Source organism: Asterias rubens, chromosome 8, assembly GCF_902459465.1.
Source record: "Asterias rubens chromosome 8, eAstRub1.3, whole genome shotgun sequence".
Lineage (NCBI taxonomy): Eukaryota > Metazoa > Echinodermata > Asteroidea > Forcipulatida > Asteriidae > Asterias > Asterias rubens.
In genome coordinates this window covers 4,007,344-4,033,285 of record NC_047069.1, presented here as the reverse complement: position 1 = coordinate 4,033,285, position 25,942 = coordinate 4,007,344, and the positions used below count along the sequence as shown (strand labels likewise).

Sequence of the window (25,942 nt, the reverse complement as noted above, 5' to 3'; positions counted from 1 at the left end):
ATATCGATCGGACATCTGGGTCACGAGAGAATAGTGAAAAACCGATTACAAATTTTGCATTGCATCGATGCCAAAATAAAAATGAATAAAACGCTCACTGAGTGATAAATATCCAATAAACGAAGTTAGATTATTTATTTCTCATAAAAAATGACATTTCAGACAGAACAATTTCAATGGATGTTTTTAACTATCATCATCATTAGACCGTGTAAGTTTAATGTAAATCTGTGATCTTCACGATTTTTGTTTCTTACCAATTCTGTAACGTTCCTTTAAGGAATGTTTCCTTTAATACTTCAAATATGAGCACAAAATAATAAGAATAAGATAATTATAAAGTTTATTGTTGAATATAAATACAATTATGTACACTAAGAAGGGTGGGTGCCAAAGTGGTCACCTTGACATAAAAGGAAAGTCTGTCAAAGAACAGGCCCTGGGGTAAATTAGACTAGTCCTAGAACTCTTTAGGAGTTGGAACTATTTAGGAGTTCTTAAAAACTTAAGACTCATCCTCAATTACTTGTCCTAACTCGAGATAAGACAAGTCTTAACTTTGTGTGAAATCCACCCCTGTGCTCTAATCAGCAAGAAACATTTCCCTCTCTTCAATTTTTTAATTACCAATTTTGATACAGATTTCCCAACAGAAAATTTAGGAATTCCATTTCCACTACTTTTTGGCTATTTTAATTTTAAATACAAATTTCTCTAAAAAAATCTTCAACAACAAAATGTATACTACCCTGAATAAGCTAAAAACATGGACCACTTTAAAGCAGCAGTCACAGACTCTAATGGAATGCATACTTGAGATTCTATGACAAACAAACCAGAGAAAACAGTTCCTGCCAAATTGTTCACTTTCCTTTTTCAACAACTTAAATAATATATAATTAGGTTTGCTGTAACACCATGTGTGTTTTTACTTGCCAGGTAGATAATCTTGTTTTGATAATCTTGTTTTGAGAACTTGTCTTGCTTTATATCCTACTACTGCAAAGTAGACTTTCGGAACTCGGGAGACTTCTAAGTTCTGCAAAAAAACTGTCCTGCTAATTAATTACTACCCGGGCGGAAGGTAGAAAATTTACAGGACTTCTTCTTCAGCTAATGTGGATCGAGGGGACTTCTCCTTATAAACTTCACTAAATAAACTTGTTAATAAGAATGTTAATAAGAACTGAAAAGTCTCCCGAATTCCTCCCGAAATCTACTCTGCGGTAGTAGAATATAAAGCAAGACAAGTTCTCAAAAGGACAACATCTACCTGCAAGTAGATACACACATGATGTTACCGCAAACCAAATATACATTGATACCTCACCATGCAATGCCTCAAACATCTAAGATAGTTGTGAAGGTAAACCTCTTTCAATATCCTCCTGGATGCACCAACGACAGGTGATGTTACAAGGAGTATAAGATGATGACCCAAGTGGGCTGGGTTGTAGACCTGCTAGGAGCCTGCAGTGGCACTCACTCAGTTTCCGTCTTAGTTGATCCTGTAGAACACACTGATTGAGATAGAAAAAGGAAAGCCAATAATCTTTTGTATTACTTTAAAACACTCAAGGGCAATTAGTGAAAATTTGACATAAAAGTATTTATCATTTAAAGGGTTTGGGTACTTCTTGTATGACACAAAACACAAATAACCACAGATTTACTGATGTTGATAAAAATCTTCCATTAAAATATTACTTGCTGAGGTGCTGTATTTTTTTATAAATGAGTAAAATAATTCTCAAAAAAAAAAAAAATCGTCTCAGTGAGACAAAAATAAAGAAACAGAAACATTGTTCCATGATTTTCACCTTTTTTTCTCAAAAACTTCCACAGATAAATAAAATTACATACATCTTGAATCACAGTGAGTTGGGATTCATGTCATGGCCCTAAACTTTATCTACAAAAGGTATCAAAACATTTCAAGGTTAACTTCTGGAAAACATTGCAGGTGGTGTGTATCAAAATGTAATAAAATTCACAAAGTCATGTTGCCATTTTTATTTCTATTGAATGAAACTGTCAGCTTTCTGACGATCATACTTTTTTTAATGTCTTAAATCTTACCAATGTTTTAAGCTGCTGTCTTCTATATCTCCTCCCAGTCTTTACCCTGAAGATAAAAAAGTTCAAGACCAGCGTGAATAAAAATTATTGCACATTGTTATTTATAGTTAATAATTATTGTTGTTTATAGTAACATATTTATTGTTGTTTTCTTTAACAATTGTCTAAGGGGTCTTTGTGCTTTTTTGGGTGGTGTTTGGGGAGGCTCTCTGCTATCATTGTCCTCGGGCCCAGTGGGTTGGCTTGACTCTGTGAGGGTGCACTCTGTGCCAATTTTATTTTATTTTATTTTTTTCTGAGGGTTTTTAGTCCATTCTATGTTTTTTTTATTTTCAATTGTTGTCCCTTCCTCTTATCGCTAGTTTTTTGTTTTCAATAGTCTGGTTTTGCTTGTGTTTTAATGATTTCGATTGTGTGATTCTAAAATGTTTCAGTGTAATCTCCTTTTTATATTGTATAATTATATTTTTATCGTTGGCAGGAGTCTGGTTTTACACATCTTTTGATGACAGTTTTATACTTTTGTTTTAACCTTGACAGCCCCTGTACAACTTGTAACTATTGTGTATGTCTAAAGATTTAAAATTATATAGTATAAACAACCAAGTACAACAAAAATATCAGGCATGTGCTAGGATCTTGAAAAAAAACTGCACTATGAGCGCAAACGTAAATGCTTGTGAGCGAAAAGCATGAAATCTTGAGAGCGCAAAGCGTGAAAGCTTGCAGGTGCAAAGCGTGAAAGCTTGCCAGCGCAAAGCGTGAAAGGCAGGCAGGTTGCGAACGCAAAAGCTTCCCGAGTGCGACGCCTGCTTTACGTACATTTATCTCTGGTAAAAAAAAAAAAAAAAAAAAAATGTATTTCTGAATAAAAACAGAGAAATCACATCCCTGAAATAAACAAGTAAAAACAAAATTAATCCAATTGGAAGGTGGGAAAGGGTATTCTACAACAAATTTATCAATGAATTATGAATTAGCTGATTTATATATGAAAATGTAGCTAATCATTTAAATTAAAATATACACAAAGCAATCCAACAAAGTACGGAACATGCAGCTACTGTTGAAAAGAAATAATTTGGGGTCAACAGACTGTAAATAAATTCAGATAGGAAAAGAAATAGAAGTAGGACCTCACAATAAACACTGGCAGGTGGGAGAGATAATGAATGTTTAAAATAAAGAAAGTGAAACAATTTACAAGAATAACACAAGGTTTAAGTTAGGCCTGGGCGACTAGTGTCGCGACTCTTTGAAGCACGACTAGTTGAGTAGTAAATTTCACTAGTCGTCCAGGCCTAGTGTAAATGTGATTACCTGGTCCTACAACAGATGAATGGACAGCGTCCTTTAATATGATCGTTAGAAAAACACGTAGATGATGTTAGTAAGATAGTTAGGAACTTCAAGGGACTGTACATGTTTGTGTTTGATAATTGGAACCCACTGAAACCATGAAACTTTCTTTTGAGAATTACATTTTAGAAAGGTGGGAGTGTTTTTGAGATATTGCCACGCAGGAAGAGTGATCTGCAATTTGAATACACTACGAGACCCGTAATGCTTCTCAGATTCAAAATTTTGGGGGATAAGGATCGCAATCTTTTGAAGTAAAATGTATCTCAATATGCAATTATGCTGTAGGCTTCTTAACACCATTAAGGTTTTGATTGCCTTTCCTTTTCAGAGTCATACCAAGCGTATACAGAGTACAGACCCCTATAAAGATGAGTGGGACGTTAGTTAGATAGATAAATTAGTGATATATAGAGAAACTTTGAACGTAGCCGCTTTTAAATTTATAGAAAAATATTAGAAATTTGTTCATGTATTTTATGATTGCATACTTTTTTGTGCTTGGTTTTTGAATGATAGGAAACCCCGTTTTGCTTTGGTGATTAAATACAAAATTGTTCTTCGCACAATGTAAGATGATGAGCACTTCCCTGTTTGATATTAATTTACACACAAATATTATGTACCAGAAGAAATAAATGGAATACAACTAGAAGAAAAATAATCATGGGTTAGTAATATTGTCTTTGTTCATGCTGAATGTAAAATTGGTTTGATGACAAGTATACATGCCAGAGATGGGATTACCATGCATAAAAACACTTTGTATCTTTTTACTAGCTGGAAGTTGCACAGCGTCGGATTGTTCTCAACTGCAGTTTGAATTCTACTCAATGCATATAAAAATTACAAAATATTTCTGCTTCAGAGATGTATTTAAGATTTGATGTTCCAGTCAGAGAAGAAAATAAATTAGGATACCTCCACAACATGAAAGAGACTTTCTAAAGAGCTACTATTCAAACAAAGTCGTTTCCTGACACTTAAGTTTGCGCCATTTTTCCACTCACCAACCGCGATAAACTTAACTGGGGCACCATTATAAGACCCTGGTCCTTGTCAGCACTTTTGTACATTACTCCATTTTCAAAACCATCTAAATACTCATCCGTACTTCGGTCTGGTGATGATGACCTGTACCCAGGTGAGGATTTCAATATTGACCTCTCCGGTGACCTTCGACCTGACCTGCTTGGTGAGAGTGCCCTCCGTGTTGGAGAGGATGGTCTATGGGGGCTTGAGGATCTCCGGGTGGAGCTGTTATGATTCGACATCAATGAGGTTCTTGTGAAACTGGAATTGTCTGCGATGGTTGGAGAAAGAGTTGACCTCCGAAACTCTTGTGATATTCTCTCTCTGATAGGTTCATAAAAATATAATAAGAAATATGTTAACAATTTAGTGGTGCTTTGATTTAAGATATATATATATATAAATTTGGTTTGCGGTAACACCATGTGTGTATCTACTTGCCAAGTAGATCTTGTTCTAGTGAGAATTGTCTTGCTTTATATTCTACTACCACAGAGTACATTTTCGATAATTCGGGAGACTTCTCAGTACTGAAAAGAACTGTCCTGCTTTTCAACTTCTACCTGGGTGGAAGGTATAGAAAATCAGCCGGGAACTACTACTTTTGCTTTTGTAATGGTGGTGGATCGAGGGGACTTCTTGTTATTAACTTCACTACCATGGAGTGGGTTCTTAATTGGTCTCACTGTTTTAACTAGGTTGCTCTAGTCATCGTCAGGAGACTGAAGAGTTGGAGAGATACAATTCAGTTTCATCCCACAACCAAAAACTATATAATATTTGCATCTCATTTACGGTCGTTTCACATCTGGAAAATAAGAGATTGTATTATACAATATTAAGGCCAGTGAAATTCCTTATTCTCTGTGTATGAACTGGCTTATAGTTTAAACATACTCATGAAGTAGTCTTGAACTTTTCTTTCAAACACTTATTCTAGCATGATGAAGCTTTTGAGCTTAAAGGGAAGGTACACGTTTGGCAATTACTCAAAACAAATATTAACTAAAAAACCGACTTGGTAACGAGCATTGGAGAGATGTTGATAGTATAAAACATTGTGAGAAACGGCTCCCTCTGAAGTAACGTAGTTTTTGAGAAAGAGGTGATTTCTCATTAAAATAACAAAATACTTCTAGCCAGCAGTCTTTTATTCCTATCTGAAAGCATACAAATTCGTTCAACAAGGGTGTTATTTCTCTCATCATTTTCTCGCAACTTTGATAACCAATTTAGCTCAAATTTTCACAGGTTTGTTATTTTGTTCTTATGTTGGGATACACCAAGTGAGAAGATTGGTCTTTGACAATTACCAATAGTGTACCTTCCCTTTAACAGTAAAGCAATAACAATATACAAATGCCTTCAATGACTTAGCCTACCAATGACTATGACAATTTTCTTTCGTTGCTCCATTTTTTTGGAATAATCATCCTGTGCATATTCACCAGGCTAGTTCTTTACACTGTTTTAAAGACACAGGACATTATTGGTCATTGTCAAAGACCAGTCTTCTCACTTGGTGCAACTCAACATATGCATAAAATAACAAACCTGTGAAAATTTGAGCGTAATTGGTCGCCGAAGTTGCGAGATAAGGGGCCATTCATAATTTTCAGTGTTTTAAAATTTCGATTTCTTTTCCAAAGATTTTTGACCCACCCACCCACCCCTAATTTCGATTATAAAAACATTGATTTGTTATGTGCAGTATTTAAAATAAAACTACATGTGGTTTGCATTATGCATACTTGCATGGTACTTGTACTCGTGTGCTGCATCATGGATGTTATTAATGCACATTCGGGCCTAGCACCGGACCGCAGTCCCAGTTATTGTAGCCCTGGGCTAAAACTTTTATCAACTTTTATTGTGACTGAAACCCGTGAAGATCAGTGCCATTCAACAGAGGCCAGCTATTCCTTAGATTTGTCAACCCCCCCTAAATAAAATATTTGTTGTTTATCCAAATTAACAGTATCGCCGCCCCCAAAAAAAGGGGAAGGAAAAAAAAAAGGCTAAATACAAAAATTGTGCAGAATTTTTTTGTGTGGAGGATTACTTTTCTTCAAAGTGCATGAACAAACTTTTCAGTTTACTTCACATTCACATGAGGTACACAGGAGATGTTGCTGGTTAATGTGGAGGTATGATTGTGTCAGAATATTTCCCCCAAGAAAATTAATTTCCGGCTAAAATGATGTGCAAAATTCTCCGCTCATGACTTCTACCTGATGTGTCGAGTCTATGCACGTGGGGCGCATTCAACAAATTTGCTGAACGGATTGGGACAAACTTGTGCGCAATTCGCGTTTTGCGCTCTGCCGAATTCAGAATATTATCAGCTGAATCTGGTGAGAGAGCAAAAGACTGCGCAATCTGCAAATTTGTGCTCTTTTTGTATGCCAGCCCAAGTTGATAATTCTGAAAAACTTCACGCAATCTGAAGATTGTGCATTATTATGTATTGTTGTGTTTTGCCTGTCCGGCCCTAAGCGTGAGAAAATGGTTGCGTTGCGTGAAAGCGTGAGACTTGCTTGGTCTGCAGTTGCTACCTCCATGGAAGGCAAGTAAAACAATCTAGCTATTTTTTTTTTTTTTTTGAAAAGTGAATTTCGATTAAGAAATATTTGAAAAAGAGGCTTTTGACCTACCCACCCACTAATTCGAAAAGAAATCAAAATTTTGAAACATTGACAATATTGAATGGCCCCTAATAATGAAATAAAAAACGACCTTGTCACTTGAAGTTGTGTGCTTTCAGATGCTTGATTTCAAGACCTCAAAATCTAATTCTGAGGTCCAGAAATCAAATTCGTGGAAAAATACTTCTTTCTCAAAAACTACATTACTTTAGAGGGAGCCGTTTCCCACAATGTGTTATACCATCAACAGCTCTCCATTACTCGTTACCAATTAAGTTTTTATGCTTATTATTATTTTGAGTAATTACCAATAGTGTCCACTGCCTTTAAGCTTCTGTTAAAAACTCACTTGTTTGAAGCTGCTTTTTTGTGACCTGCTTACTTGTATTTGTCTCTTTCACTCATTGTATATTTTCTTGTTCTCTTTATGTGCTTAGAGGCTTTTGCAAAAGGCGCTTTACAAATGCCTTTATTATTATCAATATTTTTATGACAAAAAAGGACTCACTTCTCAAAGCGCTCACTGGTGAGCTGTCTCCTGACTTTCTCCAAGTCTGCCTCCAGCTGAGCAGCTCTGGATCTTAAGGTCTGAAGCTCACGACTCTGGCTTTGCCTACATTTAGAAGAGCAAAGAAAACCAACAAACCAGATATGTATTCTTTATCACTATACATATATACCTGTTTGGAATCAGTTTGTAGCACAAATCTGCATACTATGCGTTACCCACACCATAAACAAATATTGAGTCATACAACAGTTACATTCAAACAACACTTACAAATAATCTTTCTTTACAAATAATCTCTCAAAACAATTATCCATTTTTGTTTGCTGAATTATTCCCCAAGCTTTCAACTGGAGCAAAAAAAAACAACACAAAAATGAATAGATGTAGATAAAAAAGGCCTGTATGCTTAAACTGACTAAACAAAATATAAAATGCAAGACTCTTTTAGGATATGAATGCGGTTTAATGAACTTCAGCATCCTTTGTTGTCATCCCCCATTCTGAAACAATTTCACTGGCTCCTTTTCTCTCAACGAATCATCTTCAAGCTGATGCTCATTGTCCACAAAGCACTAAGCCATCAGCGGCAAGGCTCCCCACTATATCTAAGAACTACTTCAAGTTTACACTCCATCAAGGAATCTTCGATCAAGTTCCATGCTTCTCCTCATTGAACCCAAGTTTCGACACACCGGGGGTGACAGGTCTTTTCTTCAGCTGCACCACATCTCTTAGATCTTGTCTTCGTACCACAGATTCCAATATCTTCTCAAAACTTATCTTATCTCAAAGGTTTTCAAGGACTGGTTTATTTGTTTCTGTTTTCTTTTGTTTTTGGTTTGACTTCACCTTAAACACCCAGCAGGGATGTGCGCATTACAAGTCTTTATTATGATTATTATTATCTTTAACTTACACTTTGCTGTCGGCTAAAGCCAATCTGTCTTTAACCAGTTGAATCTCTGATCTGTGTTCTTGACTGTCCAACTGGGCTTGGAATTCCTTTTCCCGGTTGTTGGACAGGAGAGTTTCCAAGTTGCGTACCGATGCTCTCTCTGTACCAACCTGGTTCCGTAGCATCTCTATCTCACGTCGCTGGTCATCCACTGATGACTCAAGCTGTAAAATAAATCACATTTAAATATCAGGCAAAAATTTGTCGTGATTTAAATGCTTTAAAATGTGTAATTTCCATTGACATAAGGCCTTCTCACACTACAAAAATTCTCTGTGTTGGACACAAATACGATCCGTGTAATGTGGACTGACCTTTTCACACTACATCTTTTCAACACGGTGTTGATCTGGATAAAGCGCTTTATTCGTGTTGAAACCAACCCTGCTTGGGGTTGGGTGAGAATTGTCAATTCGTGTCAAAACTTTCACCACGGATCGATTACCTCTGGGTTTATTTTTTAAATTGAAAAGCACGTACATAGAAGGAGCCGCTAAAAAAAAATCCGCAAAGCATCACTACGCACCAAGATGCACCATGATTCACCACGTTGCATCGCAACGCCTCCTGATTCGATCCGTGTAAGACATTGCAGTTTGAAACGAAAACACATTACAAGGATGAAAAGTTACACGTGTACCTCAGAAGCTGATTTTGCGCAGAGCTAGTGTGAAAGCGAAGCAGTTTGTATCCGTGTTGAAATTTTAGCGAGTCAACACGGACCCGATCCGGATAAATTTTGACACTATATTGTGAAAAGGTCTATAGTCTTTTTGTTGAGTAATTAAACTGACTTGGAACGATAAAAAATTATGGAGCTTATGATTAGGTTGAGAGTAATAATAATAATAATAGTTTCTATTGATACTGCGCTAAATACAAGCGCTTAATCTAAGCGCTATGGTGCTGGTGTCCTCGAAGACTACAGTAAGTTAGGGCAACAACTCCAAAATACGATAAAACAAATTTACAAAAGTTATGCAATAATGAAAGCAGAAATAAATAAGAGAAAGATAAACAAATTAACAGAACTTAACAATAAGTACCTGCTCAGTGTCTATATTTCTGGTTGTGAGTTGACGAGACATAACTTCCTTAGTATTCTCTAGCTTAATACAGAGATCTCTAACAGCAGTAAGATCCTGCACTAGAGACGTCTTCTCGTCCTGTAGCTGTCGTATACTCTCCTCCATGTTAGCGAGAGATCTGGTTAGACTCGACACTTGTAGCTCATAGGCTTGCTCTGTGGACACATGCTAAGAAAAATACAAAGGTTATTATTGTATATATGATTTGAGTCATTGCATGGTGAGGTATCCGTATATATTTGGTTTGCGGTAACACCATGTGTGTGTCTACTTGCCAGGTAGAGTTTGTTCTTAAGAGAACTGTCTTGCTTTATATTCTACTACTGGGAGTAGATGTTCGGATTTTCAGGAGACTTCTCAGTTCTGAAAAGAACTGTCCAGCTTTTTGAAGTACTACATTGTACCTGGGTGGAAGGTAGAAAAGCTGCCAGGACTACTACCTTAGCTTATAGAAGGTAGAAAAGCTGCCAGGACTACTACCTTAGCTTATAGAAGGTAGAAAAGCTGCCAGGACTACTACCTTAGCTTATAGAAGGTAGAAAAGCTGCCAGGACTACTACCTTAGCTTATAGAAGGTAGAAAAGCTGCCAGGACTACTACCTTAGCTTATAGAGGGTAGAAAAGCTGCCAGGACTACTACCTTAGCTTATAGAAGGTAGAAAAGCTGCTAGGACTACTACCTTAGCTTATAGAAGGTAGAAAAGCTGCCAGGACTACTACCTTAGCTTATAGAGGGTAGAAAAGCTGCTAGGACTACTACCTTAGCTTATAGAAGGTAGAAAAGCTGCCAGGACTACTACCTTAGCTTATAGAAGGTAGAAAAGCTGCCAGGACTACTACCTTAGCTTATAGAAGGTAGAAAAGCTGCCAGGACTACTACCTTAGCTTATAGAAGGTAGAAAAGCTGCCAGGACTACTACCTTAGCTTATAGAGGGTAGAAAAGCTGCAGGACTACTACCTTAGCTTATAGAAGGTAGAAAAGCTGCCAGGACTACTACCTTAGCTTATAGAAGGTAGAAAAGCTGCCAGGACTACTACCTTAGCTTATAGAGGGTAGAAAAGCTGCCAGGACTACTACCTTAGCTTATAGAAGGTAGAAAAGCTGCCAGGACTACTACCTTAGCTTATAGAAGGAAGAAAAGCTGCCAGGACTACTACCTTAGCTTATAGAAGGTAGAAAAGCTGCTAGGACTACTACCTTAGCTTATAGAAGGTAGAAAAGCTGCCAGGACTACTACCTTAGCTTATAGAAGGTAGAAAAGCTGCCAGGACTACTACCTTAGCTTATAGAAGGAAGAAAAGCTGCTAGGACTACTACCTTAGCTTATAGAAGGTAGAAAAGCTGCCAGGACTACTACCTTAGCTTATAGAAGGTAGAAAAGCTGCCAGGACTACTACCTTAGCTTATAGAAGGTAGAAAAGCTGCCAGGACTACTACCTTAGCTTATAGAGGGTAGAAAAGCTGCCAGGACTACTACCTTAGCTTATAGAAGGTAGAAAAGCTGCCAGGACTACTACCTTAGCTTATAGAAGGTAGAAAAGCTGCCAGGACTACTACCTTAGCTTATAGAAGGTAGAAAAGCTGCCAGGACTACTACCTTAGCTTATAGAAGGTAGAAAAGCTGCCAGGACTACTACCTTAGCTTATAGAAGGTAGAAAAGCTGCCAGGACTACTACCTTAGCTTATAGAAGGTAGAAAAGCTGCCAGGACTACTACCTTAGCTTATAGAAGGTAGAAAAGCTGCCAGGACTACTACCTTAGCTTATAGAAGGTAGAAAAGCTGCCAGGACTACTACCTTAGCTTATAGAGGGTAGAAAAGCTGCCAGGACTACTACCTTAGCTTATAGAAGGTAGAAAAGCTGCCAGGACTACTACCTTAGCTTATAGAAGGTAGAAAAGCTGCCAGGACTACTACCTTAGCTTATAGAAGGTAGAAAAGCTGCCAGGACTACTACCTTAGCTTATAGAAGGTAGAAAAGCTGCTAGGACTACTACCTTAGCTTATAGAAGGTAGAAAAGCTGCTAGGACTACTACCTTAGCTTATAGAAGGTAGAAAAGCTGCCAGGACTACTACCTTAGCTTATAGAGGGTAGAAAAGCTGCCAGGACTACTACCTTAGCTTATACTTGTTATAGAAGGTAGAAAAGCTGCCAGGACTACTACCTTAGCTTATAGAAGGTAGAAAAGCTGCCAGGACTACTACCTTAGCTTATAGAAGGTAGAAAAGCTGCCAGGACTACTACCTTAGCTTATAGAGGGTAGAAAAGCTGCCAGGACTACTACCTTAGCTTATAGAAGGTAGAAAAGCTGCCAGGACTACTACCTTAGCTTATAGAAGGTAGAAAAGCTGCCAGGACTACTACCTTAGCTTATAGAAGGTAGAAAAGCTGCCAGGACTACTACCTTAGCTTATAGAAGGTAGAAAAGCTGCTAGGACTACTACCTTAGCTTATAGAAGGTAGAAAAGCTGCTAGGACTACTACCTTAGCTTATAGAAGGTAGAAAAGCTGCCAGGACTACTACCTTAGCTTATAGAGGGTAGAAAAGCTGCCAGGACTACTACCTTAGCTTATACTTGTTATAGAAGGTAGAAAAGCTGCCAGGACTACTACCTTAGCTTATAGAAGGTAGAAAAGCTGCCAGGACTACTACCTTAGCTTATAGAAGGTAGAAAAGCTGCCAGGACTACTACCTTAGCTTATAGAAGGTAGAAAAGCTGCCAGGACTACTACCTTAGCTTATAGAGGGTAGAAAAGCTGCCAGGACTACTACCTTAGCTTATAGAAGGTAGAAAAGCTGCCAGGACTACTACCTTAGCTTATAGAAGGTAGAAAAGCTGCTAGGACTACTACCTTAGCTTATAGAAGGTAGAAAAGCTGCTAGGACTACTACCTTAGCTTATAGAAGGTAGAAAAGCTGCCAGGACTACTACCTTAGCTTATAGAAGGTAGAAAAGCTGCCAGGACTACTACCTTAGCTTATAGAGGGTAGAAAAGCTGCCAGGACTACTACCTTAGCTTATAGAGGATCGTTATTGTTTCAAATGTTTAGACTAGCTTGCTCTAGTTATTGTCAGGAGACTGATGAATGTGAGAGAATTGGGTCTATTATAGGAGTTTAGAGGTTTGAGTGTAGAGTCAGTCATTGGTCTGATTGGCTCATTATTATTGTACTGTATTGTTATTTCATTCCAAAACTAGAACAGACCCCATAACCCTTGGGAGGTTAACATCAGTATAATAATCACTAACAATTAGCGAAGAAGTCGTACGGAAAGCTAGGAGTGTTAACTTAAAATGAAACAAACATTGGCTTAACCTTATCACACAGTTTATTTTCCTTTTAAAATGGTACATAAATAGATATTTGGCAACGTACATGTAATTAAGGACAAAATTTGATTCTTTAGGCACTTCAAATTTCAAGGTTTATTGTTGACTCATTTTTGCTTTAAAAAAGTTAAACTTCAACAATCTTTTCTCGTAAATCTACATAACAATTTTTGTTGGGGTGTCTCTTGTGTATGTTTGACAATAAACGGTTGGGTCAGTCAATTCTTTCTCTTAGTTTTACCTTTGTGAACCCCGGTTCAAACATTGGATCAGATCCCTGCATGTGGGTTTGTTTTCAGTCACTACCTGATTATGTGGGTTTCCCCCATTTGGGGTCATCTTCCCACATCTAAAACCCAACATATATTCTCGCTTCCTATATATCCATCCTTTTATTGGCGCTAATTGCCATGATGGGGTATCTCTCTGTCTAGCCTATTTCACTCCACTGCAGGAGGAAAGCCTCTTCATCAATTCTCCACCTCACTCTATCCTGCCCTGTCTGTTACCAAGCAATGCCCCTATATGTACTTAGTTCACCTCTCCATCTTCTGTTTTTGTTGTCCGGTTTCTTGGAGTCCAAGAATAATTGTGTAATAAATAAATAATAAATAAATAACAAACAGAATTATTTTAACGTTGTACACTACCTGTTGGACATCCCTTTCTAATAGTAGTAATTCTCGCGTAGTCTTTCATCTCTGAGTCTCTAGTCATTAATTCTATCTTGACTGTAGATGACTCTCCTGATCTTTGAGATGCTTCCGTCTCCCAACGCTGCGCTTCCGTCGTAGCTGAGCGATAGTTCTCTAGTAGATCTCGGTTCTCACGCTCCTGTAAGACAAATCAAATACTTTTTACTTCTAAAGAAAACATTAAGGTTCAAAGTACGTTAATCAAAATTTATCCAATCCGAGCATTGCCCACAAATTGTTCAGCCCAAAATGTGTGTTAATTTTACAGATGCCTAACACCTCCAAGCCGTATTTAATTGACCTAAAGTCAATATTTTAGAACGGCTCTGTTTATTGAGGTATTTATTAATATAATAATAATAATATAATAAAATAATAATAATATATATAATAATAATAATGATAATAATAATAATAATAATAATAATATGATAATAATAAAAATAATATAATATAATAATAATAATAAATAATATATAATAATAATATAATATAATCATAATATTAATTATATTATTAGTATTATATTATTATTATTTTATTATTTATATTATATTATTATTTATTATATTATTATCATTATTATTATTATTATTATTATTATTATTTTTATTATTATTATATATTATTATTATTAAATACCTCAATAAACAGAGCCGTTCTAAATATTGACTTTTAGTCTAATTAAATACGGCTTGGAGGTGTTAGGCATCTGTAAAATTAACACACATTTTGGCTGAACAATTTGTGGGCAATGCTCGGATTGGATAAATTTTGATTAACGTACTTTGAACCTTAATGTTTTCTTTAGAAGTAAAAAGTATTTGATTTGTCTTACAGGAGCGTGAGAACCGAGATCTACTAGAGAACTATCGCTCAGCTACGACGGAAGCGCAGCGTTGGGAGACGGAAGCATCTCAAAGATCAGGAGAGTCATCTACAGTCAAGATAGAATTAATGACTAGAGACTCAGAGATGAAAAGACTACGCGAGAAATTACTACTATTAGAAAGGGATGTCCAACAGGTAGTGTACAACGTTAAAATAATTCTGTTTGTTTATTTATTTATTTATTTATTTATTACACAATTATTCTTGGACTCCAAGAAACCGGACAACAAAAACAGAAGATGGAGAGGTGAACTAAGTACATATAGGGGCATTGCTTGGTAACAGACAGGGCAGGATAGAGTGAGGTGGAGAATTGATGAAGAGGCTTTCCTCCTGCAGTGGAGTGAAATAGGCTAGACAGAGAGATACCCCATCATGGCAATTACCAATAAAAGGATGGATATATAGGAAGTGAAATATGTTCGGTTTTAGATGTGGGAAGATGACCCCAAATGGGGGAAAACCCACATAATCAGGTAGTGACTGAAAACAAAACCCACATGCAGGGATCTGATCCAATGTTCAACCGGGGTTCACAAAGGTAAAACTAAGAGAAAGAATTGACTGACCCAACCGTTTATTGTCAAACATACACAAGAGACACCCCAACAAAAATTGTTATGTAGATTTACGAGAAAAGATTGTTGAAGTTTAACTTTTTTAAAGCAAAAATGAGTCAACAATAAACCTTGAAATTTGAAGTGCCTAAAGAATCAAATTTTGTCCTTAATTACATGTACGTTGCCAAATATCTATTTATGTACCATTTTAAAAGGAAAATAAACTGTGTGATAAGGTTAAGCCAATGTTTGTTTCATTTTAAGATAACACTCCTAGCTTTCCGTACGACTTCTTCGCTAATTGTTAGTGATTATTATACTGATGTTAACCTCCCAAGGGTTATGGGGTCTGTTCTAGTTTTGGAATGAAATAACAATACAGTACAATAATAATGAGCCAATCAGACCAATGACTGACTCTACACTCAAACCTCTAAACTCCTATAAATAGACCCAATTCTCTCACATTTCATCAGTCTCCTGACAATAACTAGAGCAAGCTAGTCTAAACATTTGAAACAATAACGATCCTCTATAAGCTAAGGTAGTAGTCCTGGCAGCTTTTCTACCTTCTATAAGCTAAGGTAGTAGTCCTGGCAGCTTTTCTACCTTCTATAAGCTAAGGTAGTAGTCCTAGCAGCTTTTCTACCTTCTATAGCTAAGGTAGTAGTCCTAGCAGCTTTTCTACCTTCTATAAGCTAAGGTAGTAGTCCTGGCAGCTTTTCTACCTTCTATAAGCTAAGGTAGTAGTCCTGGCAGCTTTTCTACCCTCTATAAGCTAAGGTAGTAGTCCTGGCAGCTTTTCTACCTCTATAAGCTAAGGTAGTAGTCCTGGCAGCTTTTCTACCTTCTATAAGCTAAGGTAGTAGTCCTGGCAGCTTTTCTACCTTCTATAAGCTAAGGTAGTTCCTGGCAGCTTTTCTACCTTCTATAACAAGTATAAGCTAAGGTAGTAGTCCTGGCAGCTTTTCTACCCTCTATAAGCTAAGGTAGTAGTCCTGGCAGCTTTTCTACCTTCTATAAGCTAAGGTAGTAGTCCTAGCAGCTTTCTACCTTCTATAAGCTAAGGTAGTAGTCCTAGCAGCTTTTCTACCTTCTATAAGCTAAGGTAGTAGTCCTGGCAGCTTTTCTACCTTCTATAAGCTAAGGTAGTAGTCCTGGCAGCTTTTCTACCTTCTATAAGCTAAGGTAGTAGTCCTGGCAGCTTTTCTACCTTCTATAAGCTAAGGTAGTAGTCCTGGCAGCTTTTCTACCCTCTATAAGCTAAGGTAGTAGTCCTGGCAGCTTTTCTACCTTCTATAAGCTAAGGTAGTAGTCCTGGCAGCTTTTCTACCTTCTATAAGCTAAGGTAGTAGTCCTGGCAGCTTTTCTACCTTCTATAACAAGTATAAGCTAAGGTAGTAGTCCTGGCAGCTTTTCTACCCTCTATAAGCTAAGGTAGTAGTCCTGGCAGCTTTTCTACCTTCTATAAGCTAAGGTAGTAGTCCTAGCAGCTTTTCTACCTTCTATAAGCTAAGGTAGTAGTCCTAGCAGCTTTTCTACCTTCTATAAGCTAAGGTAGTAGTCCTGGCAGCTTTTCTACCTTCTATAAGCTAAGGTAGTAGTCCTGGCAGCTTTTCTACCTTCTATAAGCTAAGGTAGTAGTCCTGGCAGCTTTTCTACCTTCTATAAGCTAAGGTAGTAGTCCTGGCAGCTTTTCTACCCTCTATAAGCTAAGGTAGTAGTCCTGGCAGCTTTTCTACCTTCTATAAGCTAAGGTAGTAGTCCTGGCAGCTTTTCTACCTTCTATAAGCTAAGGTAGTAGTCCTGGCAGCTTTTCTACCTTCTATAAGCTAAGGTAGTAGTCCTGGCAGCTTTTCTACCTTCTATAAGCTAAGGTAGTAGTCCTGGCAGCTTTTTACCTTCTATAAGCTAAGGTAGTAGTCCTGGCAGCTTTTCTACCTTCTATAAGCTAAGGTAGTAGTCCTGGCAGCTTTTCTACCTTCTATAAGCTAAGGTAGTAGTCCTGGCAGCTTTTCTACCTTCTATAAGCTAAGGTAGTAGTCCTGGCAGCTTTTCTACCCTCTATAAGCTAAGGTAGTAGTCCTGGCAGCTTTTCTACCTTCTATAAGCTAAGGTAGTCCTGGCAGCTTTTCTACCTTCTATAAGCTAAGGTAGTAGTCCTGGCAGCTTTCTACCTTCTATAAGCTAAGGTAGTAGTCCTAGCAGCTTTTCTTCCTTCTATAAGCTAAGGTAGTAGTCCTGGCAGCTTTTCTACCTTCTATAAGCTAAGGTAGTAGTCCTGGCAGCTTTTCTACCTTCTATAAGCTAAGGTAGTAGTCCTAGCAGCTTTTCTACCTTCTATAAGCTAAGGTAGTAGTCCTGGCAGCTTTTCTTCCTTCTATAAGCTAAGGTAGTAGTCCTGGCAGCTTTTCTACCTTCTATAAGCTAAGGTAGTAGTCCTGGCAGCTTTTCTACCCTCTATAAGCTAAGGTAGTAGTCCTGGCAGCTTTTCTACCTTCTATAAGCTAAGGTAGTAGTCCTGGCAGCTTTTCTACCTTCTATAAGCTAAGGTAGTAGTCCTGGCAGCTTTTCTACCCTCTATAAGCTAAGGTAGTAGTCCTGGCAGCTTTTCTACCTTCTATAAGCTAAGGTAGTAGTCCTGGCAGCTTTTCTACCTTCTATAAGCTAAGGTAGTAGTCCTGGCAGCTTTTCTACCTTCTATAAGCTAAGGTAGTAGTCCTGGCAGCTTTTCTACCTTCTATAAGCTAAGGTAGTAGTCCTAGCAGCTTTTCTACCCTCTATAAGCTAAGGTAGTAGTCCTGGCAGCTTTTCTACCTTCTATAAGCTAAGGTAGTAGTCCTAGCAGCTTTTCTACCTTCTATAAGCTAAGGTAGTAGTCCTGGCAGCTTTTCTACCCTCTATAAGCTAAGGTAGTAGTCCTGGCAGCTTTTCTACCTTCTATAAGCTAAGGTAGTAGTCCTGGCAGCTTTTCTACCTTCTATAAGCTAAGGTAGTAGTCCTGGCAGCTTTTCTACCTTCTATAAGCTAAGGTAGTCCTGGCAGCTTTTCTACCTTCTATAAGCTAAGGTAGTAGTCCTGGCAGCTTTTCTACCTTCTATAAGCTAAGGTAGTAGTCCTGGCAGCTTTTCTACCTTCCACCCAGGTACAATGTAGTACTTCAAAAAGCTGGACAGTTCTTTTCAGAACTGAGAAGTCTCCTGAAAATCCGAACATCTACTCCCAGTAGTAGAATATAAAGCAAGACAGTTCTCTTAAGAACAAACTCTACCTGGCAAGTAGACACACACATGGTGTTACCGCAAACCAAATATATACGGATACCTCACCATGCATGACTCAAATCATATACAATAATAACCTTTGTATTTTTCTTAGCATGTGTCCACAGAGCAAGCCTATGAGCTACAAGTGTCGAGTCTAACCAGATCTCTCGCTAACATGGAGGAGAGTATACGACAGCTACAGGACGAGAAGACGTCTCTAGTGCAGGATCTTACTGCTGTTAGAGATCTCTGTATTAAGCTAGAGAATACTAAGGAAGTTATGTCTCGTCAACTCACAACCAGAAATATAGACACTGAGCAGGTACTTATTGTTAAGTTCTGTTAATTTGTTTATCTTTCTCTTATTTATTTCTGCTTTCATTATTGCATAACTTTTGTAAATTTGTTTCGTATTTTGGAGTTGTTGCCCTAACTTACTGTAGTCTTCGAGGACACCAGCACCATAGCGCTTAGATTAAGCGCTTGTATTTAGCGCAGTATCAATAGAAACTATTATTATTTTATTACTCTCAACCTAATCATAAGCTCCATAATTTTTATCGTTCCAAGTCAGTTTAATTACTCAACAAAAAGACTATAGACCTTTTCACAATATAGTGTCAAAATTTATCCGGATCGGGTCCGTGTTGACTCGCTAAAATTTCAACACGGATACAAACTGCTTCGCTTTCACACTAGCTCTGCGCAAAATCAGCTTCTGAGGTACACGTGTAACTTTTCATCCGTGTAATGTGTTTTCGTTTCAAACTGCAATGTCTTACACGGATCGAATCAGGAGGCGTTGCGATGCAACGTGGTGAATCATGGTGCATCTTGGTGCGTAGTGATGCTTTGCGGATTTTTTTTTAGCGGCTCCTTCTATGTACGTGCTTTTCAATTTAAAAAATAAACCCAGAGGTAATCGATCCGTGGTGAAAGTTTTGACACGAATTGACAATTCTCACCCAACCCCAAGCAGGGTTGGTTTCAACACGAATAAACGCTTTATCCAGATCAACACCGTGTTGAAAAGATGTATGAAAAGGTCAGTCCACATTACACGGATCGTATTTGTGTCCAACACAGAGAATTTTTGTAGTGTGAGAAGGCCTTATGTCAATGGAAATTACACATTTTAAAGCATTTAAATCACGACAAATTTTTGCCTGATATTTAAATGTGATTTATTTTACAGCTTGAGTCATCAGTGGATGACCAGCGACGTGAGATAGAGATGCTACGGAACCAGTTGGTACAGAGAGAGCATCGGTACGCAACTTGGAAACTCTCCTGTCCAACAACCGGAAAAGGAATTCCAAGCCCAGTTGGACAGTCAAGAACACAGATCAGAGATTCAACTGGTTAAAGACAGATTGGCTTTAGCCGACAGCAAAGTGTAAGTTAAAGATAATATAATCATAATAAAGACTTGTAATGCGCACATCCCTGCTGGGTGTTTAAGGTGAAGTCAAACCAAAAACAAAAGAAAACAGAAACAAATAAACCAGTCCTTGAAAACCTTTGAGATAAGATAAGTTTTGAGAAGATATTGGAATCTGTGGTACGAAGACAAGATCTAAGAGATGTGGTGCAGCTGAAGAAAAGACCTGTCACCCCCGGTGTGTCGAAACTTGGGTTCAATGAGGAGAAGCATGGAACTTGATCGAAGATTCCTTGATGGAGTGTAAACTTGAAGTAGTTCTTAGATATAGTGGGGAGCCTTGCCGCTGATGGCTTAGTGCTTTGTGGACAATGAGCATCAGCTTGAAGATGATTCGTTGAGAGAAAAGGAGCCAGTGAAATTGTTTCAGAATGGGGATGACAACAAAGGATGCTGAAGTTCATTAAACCGCATTCATATCCTAAAAGTCTTGCATTTTATATTTTGTTTAGTCAGTTTAAGCATACAGGCCTTTTTTATCTACATCTATTCATTTTTGTGTTGTTTTTTTTTGCTCCAGTTGAAAGCTTGGGGAATAATTCAGCAAACAAAAATGGATAATTGTTTTGAGAGATTATTTGTAAGAAAGATTATTTGTAAGTGTTGTTTGAATGTAACTGTTGTACTCAATATTTTTTATGGTGTGGGTAACGCATAGTATGCAGATTTGTGCTACAAACTGATTCCAAACAGGTATATATGTATAGTGATAAAGAATACATATCTGGTTTGTTGGTTTTCTTTGCTCTTCTAAATGTAGGCAAGCCAGAGTCGTGAGCTTCAGACCTTAAGATCCAGAGCTGCTCAGCTGGAGCAGACTTGGAGAAGTCAGAGACAGCTCACCAGTGAGCGCTTTGAGAAGTGAGTCCTTTTTTGTCATAAAAATATTGATAATAATAAAGGCATTTGTAAAGCGCCTTTTGCAAAAGCCTCTAAGCACATAAAGAGAACAAGAAAATATACAATGAGTGAAAGAGACAATACAAGTAAGCAGGTCACAAAAAAGCAGCTTCAAACAAGTGAGTTTTTAACAGAAGCTTAAGGCAGTGGACACTATTGGTAATTACTCAAAATAATAATAGCATAAAAACTTAATTGGTAACGAGTAATGGAGAGCTGTTGATGGTATAACACATTGTGGGAAACGGCTCCCTCTAAAGTAATGTAGTTTTTGAGAAAGAAGTATTTTTCCACGAATTTGATTTCTGGACCTCAGAATTAGATTTTGAGGTCTTGAAATCAAGCATCTGAAAGCACACAACTTCAAGTGACAAGGTCGTTTTTTATTTCATTATTAGGGGCCATTCAATATTGTCAATGTTTCAAAATTTTGATTTCTTTTCGAATTAGTGGGTGGGTAGTCAAAAGCCTCTTTTTCAAATATTTCTTAATCGAAATTCACTTTTCAAAAAAAAAAAAATAGCTAGATTGTTTTACTTGCCTTCCATGGAGGTAGCAACTGCAGACCAAGCAAGTCTCACGCTTTCGCAACGCAACCATTTTCTCACGCTTAGGGCCGGACAGGCAAAACACAACAATACATAATAATGCACAATCTTCAGATTGCGTGAAGTTTTTCAGAATTATCAACTTGGGCTGGCATACAAAAAGAGCACAAATTTGCAGATTGCGCAGTCTTTTGCTCTCTCACCAGATTCAGCTGATAATATTCTGAATTCGGCAGAGCGCAAAACGCGAATTGCGCACAAGTTTGTCCCAATCCGTTCAGCAAATTTGTTGAATGCGCCCCACGTGCATAGACTCGACCACATCAGGTAGAAGTCATGAGCGGAGAATTTTGCACATCATTTTAGCCGGAAATTAATTTTCTTGGGGAAATATTCTGACACAATCATACCTCCACATTAACCAGCAACATCTCCTGTGTACCTCATGTGAATGTGAAGTAAACTGAAAAGTTTGTTCATGCACTTTGAAGAAAAGTAATCCTCCACACAAAAAAATTCTGCACAATTTTTGTATTTAGCCTTTTTTTTTTCCTTCCCCTTTTTTTGGGGGCGGCGATACTGTTAATTTGGATAAACAACAAATATTTTATTTAGGGGGGTTGACAAATCTAAGGAATAGCTGGCCTCTGTTGAATGGCACTGATCTTCACGGGTTTCAGTCACAATAAAAGTTGATAAAAGTTTTAGCCCAGGGCTACAATAACTGGGACTGCGGTCCGTGCTAGGCCCGAATGTGCATTAATAACATCCATGATGCAGCACACGTACAAGTACCATGCAAGTATGCATAATGCAACCACATGTAGTTTTATTTTAAATACTGCACATAACAAATCAATGTTTTTATAATCGAAATTAGGGGTGGGTGGGTGGGTCAAAAATCTTTGGAAAAGAAATCGAAATTTTAAAACACTGAAAATTATGAATGGCCCCTTATCTCGCAACTTCGGCGACCAATTACGCTCAAATTTTCACAGGTTTGTTATTTTATGCATATGTTGAGTTGCACCAAGTGAGAAGACTGGTCTTTGACAATGACCAATAATGTCCTGTGTCTTTAAAACAGTGTAAAGAACTAGCCTGGTGAATATGCACAGGATGATTATTCCAAAAAAATGGAGCAACGAAAGAAAATTGTCATAGTCATTGGTAGGCTAAGTCATTGAAGGCATTTGTATATTGTTATTGCTTTACTGTTAAAGGAAGGTACACTATTGGTAATTGTCAAAACCAATCTTCTCACTTGGTGTATCCCAACATAAGAACAAATAACAAACCTGTGAAAATTTGAGCTAAATTGGTTATCAAAGTTGCGAGAAAATGATGAGAAATAACACCCTTGTTGAACGAATTTGTATGCTTTCAGATAGGAATAAAAGACTGCTGGCTAGAAGTATTTTGTTATTTTAATGAGAAATCACCTCTTTCTCAAAAACTACGTTACTTCAGAGGGAGCCGTTTCTCACAATGTTTTATACTATCAACATCTCTCCAATGCTCGTTACCAAGTCGTTTTTTAGTTAATATTTGTTTTGAGTAATTGCCAAACGTGTACCTTCCCTTTAAGCTCAAAAGCTTCATCATGCTAGAATAAGTGTTTGAAAGAAAAGTTCAAGACTACTTCATGAGTATGTTTAAACTATAAGCCAGTTCATACACAGAGAATAAGGAATTTCACTGGCCTTAATATTGTATATACAATCTCTTATTTTCCAGATGTGAAACGACCGTAATGAGATGCAAATTATATAGTTTTTGGTTGTGGGATGAAACTGAATTGTATCTCTCCAACTCTTCAGTCTCCTGACGATGACTAGAGCAACCTAGTTAAAACAGTGAGACCAATTAAGAACCCACTCCATGGTAGTGAAGTTAATAACAAGAAGTCCCCTCGATCCACCACCATTACAAAAGCAAAAGTAGTTCCCGGCTGATTTTCTATACCTTCCACCCAGGTAAAGTTGAAAAGCAGGACAGTTCTTTTCAGTACTGAGAAGTCTCCCGAATTATCGAAAATGTACTCTGTGGTAGTAGAATATAAAGCAAGACAATTCTCACTAGAACAAGATCTACTTGGCAAGTAGATACACACATGGTGTTACCGCAAACCAAATTTATATATATATATCTTAAATCAAAGCACCACTAAATTGTTAACATATTTCTTATTATATTTTTATGAACCTATCAGAGAGAATATCACAAGAGTTTCGGAGGTCAACAACTCTTTCTCCAACCATCGCAGACAATTCCAGTTTCACAAGAACCTCATTGATGTCGAATCATAACAGCTCCACCCGGAGATCCTCAAGCCCCCATAGACCATCCTCTCCAACACGGAGGGCACTCTCACCAAGCAGGTCAGGTCGAAGGTCACCGGAGAGGTCAATATTGAAATCCTCACCTGGGTACAGGTCATCATCACCAGACCGAAGTACGGATGAGTATTTAGATGGTTTTGAAAATGGATAATGTACAAAAGTGCTGACAAGGACCAGGGTCTTATAATGGTGCCCCAGTTAAGTTTATCGCGGTTGGTGAGTGGAAAAATGGCGCAAACTTAAGTGTCAGGAAACGACTTTGTTTGAATAGTAGCTCTTTAGAAAGTCTCTTTCATGTTGTGGAGGTATCCTAATTTATTTTCTTCTCTGACTGGAACATCAAATCTTAAATACATCTCTGAAGCAGAAATATTTGTAATTTTTATATGCATTGAGTAGAATTCAAACTGCAGTTGAGAACAATCCGACGCTGTGCAACTTCCAGCTAGTAAAAAGATACAATGTTTTTATGCATGGTAATCCCATCTCTGGCATGTATACTTGTCATCAAACCAATTTTACATTCAGCATGAACAAAGACAATATTACTAACCCATGATTATTTTTCTTCTAGTGTATTCCATTTATTTCTTCTGGTACATAATATTTGTGTGTAAATTAATATCAAACAGGGAAGTGCTCATCATCTTACATTGTGCGAAGAACAATTTTGTATTTAATCACCAAAGCAAAACGGGGTTTCCTATCATTCAAAAACCAAGCACAAAAAAGTATGCATCATAAAATACATGAACAAATTTCTAATATTTTCTATAAATTTAAAAGCGGCTACGTTCAAAGTTTCTCTATATATCACTAATTTATCTATCTAAAACGTCCCACTCATCTTTATAGGGGTCTGTACTCTGTATACGCTTGGTATGACTCTGAAAAGGAAAGGCAATCAAAACCTTAATGGTGTTAAGAAGCCTACAGCATAATTGCATATTGAGATACATTTTACTTCAAAAGATTGCGATCCTTATCCCCCAAAATTTTGAATCTGAGAAGCATTACGGGTCTCGTAGTGTATTCAAATTGCAGATCACTCTTCCTGCGTGGCAATATCTCAAAACACTCCCACCTTTCTAAAATGTAATTCTCAAAAGAAAGTTTCATGGTTTCAGTGGGTTCCAATTATCAAACACAAACATGTACAGTCCCTTGAAGTTCCTAACTATCTTACTAACATCATCTACGTGTTTTTCTAACGATCATATTAAAGGACGCTGTCCATTCATCTGTTGTAGGACCAGGTAATCACATTTACACTAGGCCTGGACGACTAGTGAAATTTACTACTCAACTAGTCGTGCTTCAAAGAGTCGCGACACTAGTCGCCCAGGCCTAACTTAAACCTTGTGTTATTCTTGTAAATTGTTTCACTTTCTTTATTTTAAACATTCATTATCTCTCCCACCTGCCAGTGTTTATTGTGAGGTCCTACTTCTATTTCTTTTCCTATCTGAATTTATTTACAGTCTGTTGACCCCAAATTATTTCTTTTCAACAGTAGCTGCATGTTCCGTACTTTGTTGGATTGCTTTGTGTATATTTTAATTTAAATGATTAGCTACATTTTCATATAAATCAGCTAATTAATTCATTGATAAATTTGTTGTAGAATACCCTTTCCCACCTTCCAATTGGATTAATTTTGTTTTTACTTGTTTATTTCAGGGATGTGATTTCTCTGTTTTTATTCAGAAATACATTTTTTTTTTTTTTTTTTTTTTACCAGAGATAAATGTACGTAAAGCAGGCGTCGCACTCGGGAAGCTTTTGCGTTCGCAACCTGCCTGCCTTTCACGCTTTGCGCTGGCAAGCTTTCACGCTTTGCACCTGCAAGCTTTCACGCTTTGCGCTCTCAAGATTTCATGCTTTTCGCTCACAAGCATTTACGTTTGCGCTCATAGTGCAGTTTTTTTTCAAGATCCTAGCACATGCCTGATATTTTTGTTGTACTTGGTTGTTTATACTATATAATTTTAAATCTTTAGACATACACAATAGTTACAAGTTGTACAGGGGCTGTCAAGGTTAAAACAAAAGTATAAAACTGTCATCAAAAGATGTGTAAAACCAGACTCCTGCCAACGATAAAAATATAATTATACAATATAAAAAGGAGATTACACTGAAACATTTTAGAATCACACAATCGAAATCATTAAAACACAAGCAAAACCAGACTATTGAAAACAAAAAACTAGCGATAAGAGGAAGGGACAACAATTGAAAATAAAAAAAACATAGAATGGACTAAAAACCCTCAGAAAAAAAAAAAATAAAA

General features: G+C 37.4%; 2 protein-coding genes across 2 annotated transcripts; one reads left to right on the top strand and one right to left on the bottom strand.

Annotated features, from left to right (window-relative positions):
* Positions 1-1,284: 1,284 nt before the first annotated feature.
* On the bottom strand, positions 1,285-13,682 carry LOC117293847 (testis-specific gene 10 protein-like). The gene is made up of 8 exons (XM_033776306.1): positions 13,657-13,682; positions 9,628-9,837; positions 8,543-8,745; positions 7,624-7,728; positions 4,553-4,794; positions 3,400-3,430; positions 2,080-2,125; positions 1,285-1,520 (listed from the first exon to the last, which is right to left on the bottom strand). The coding sequence occupies exons 2-8, from the start codon at positions 9,772-9,774 to the stop codon at positions 1,350-1,352; spliced, it is 945 nt and encodes a 314-aa protein (XP_033632197.1). The 5' UTR covers positions 9,775-9,837; positions 13,657-13,682; the 3' UTR covers positions 1,285-1,349.
* A 268-nt stretch (positions 13,683-13,950) lies between these two features.
* On the top strand, positions 13,951-23,800 carry LOC117293518 (testis-specific gene 10 protein-like). The gene is made up of 6 exons (XM_033775867.1): positions 13,951-13,956; positions 14,542-14,727; positions 18,531-18,740; positions 19,614-19,670; positions 20,620-20,704; positions 23,520-23,800. Exons 1-6 carry the CDS (start codon positions 13,951-13,953, stop codon positions 23,798-23,800), a joined length of 825 nt encoding a protein of 274 aa, XP_033631758.1.
* Positions 23,801-25,942: the final 2,142 nt, after the last annotated feature.

Coding starts and splice junctions, on each gene's coding strand:
- LOC117293518 (XM_033775867.1), top strand. Junction 14,728..18,530: donor TAGAAAGGGATGTCCAACAG/GTAGTGTACAAC, acceptor TATTTTTCTTAG/CATGTGTCCACAGAGCAAGC. Junction 18,741..19,613: donor GAAATATAGACACTGAGCAG/GTACTTATTGTT, acceptor TTTATTTTACAG/CTTGAGTCATCAGTGGATGA.
- LOC117293847 (XM_033776306.1), bottom strand. CDS start 9,774: ATGGAGGAGAGTATACGACAGCTACAGGACGAGAAGACGTCTCTAGTG. Junction 3,431..4,552: donor GTCATCATCACCAGACCGAA/GTACGGATGAGT, acceptor ATCATATTAAAG/GACGCTGTCCATTCATCTGT. Junction 1,521..2,079: donor GACAGCAGCTTAAAACATTG/GTAAGATTTAAG, acceptor TATCTCAATCAG/TGTGTTCTACAGGATCAACT.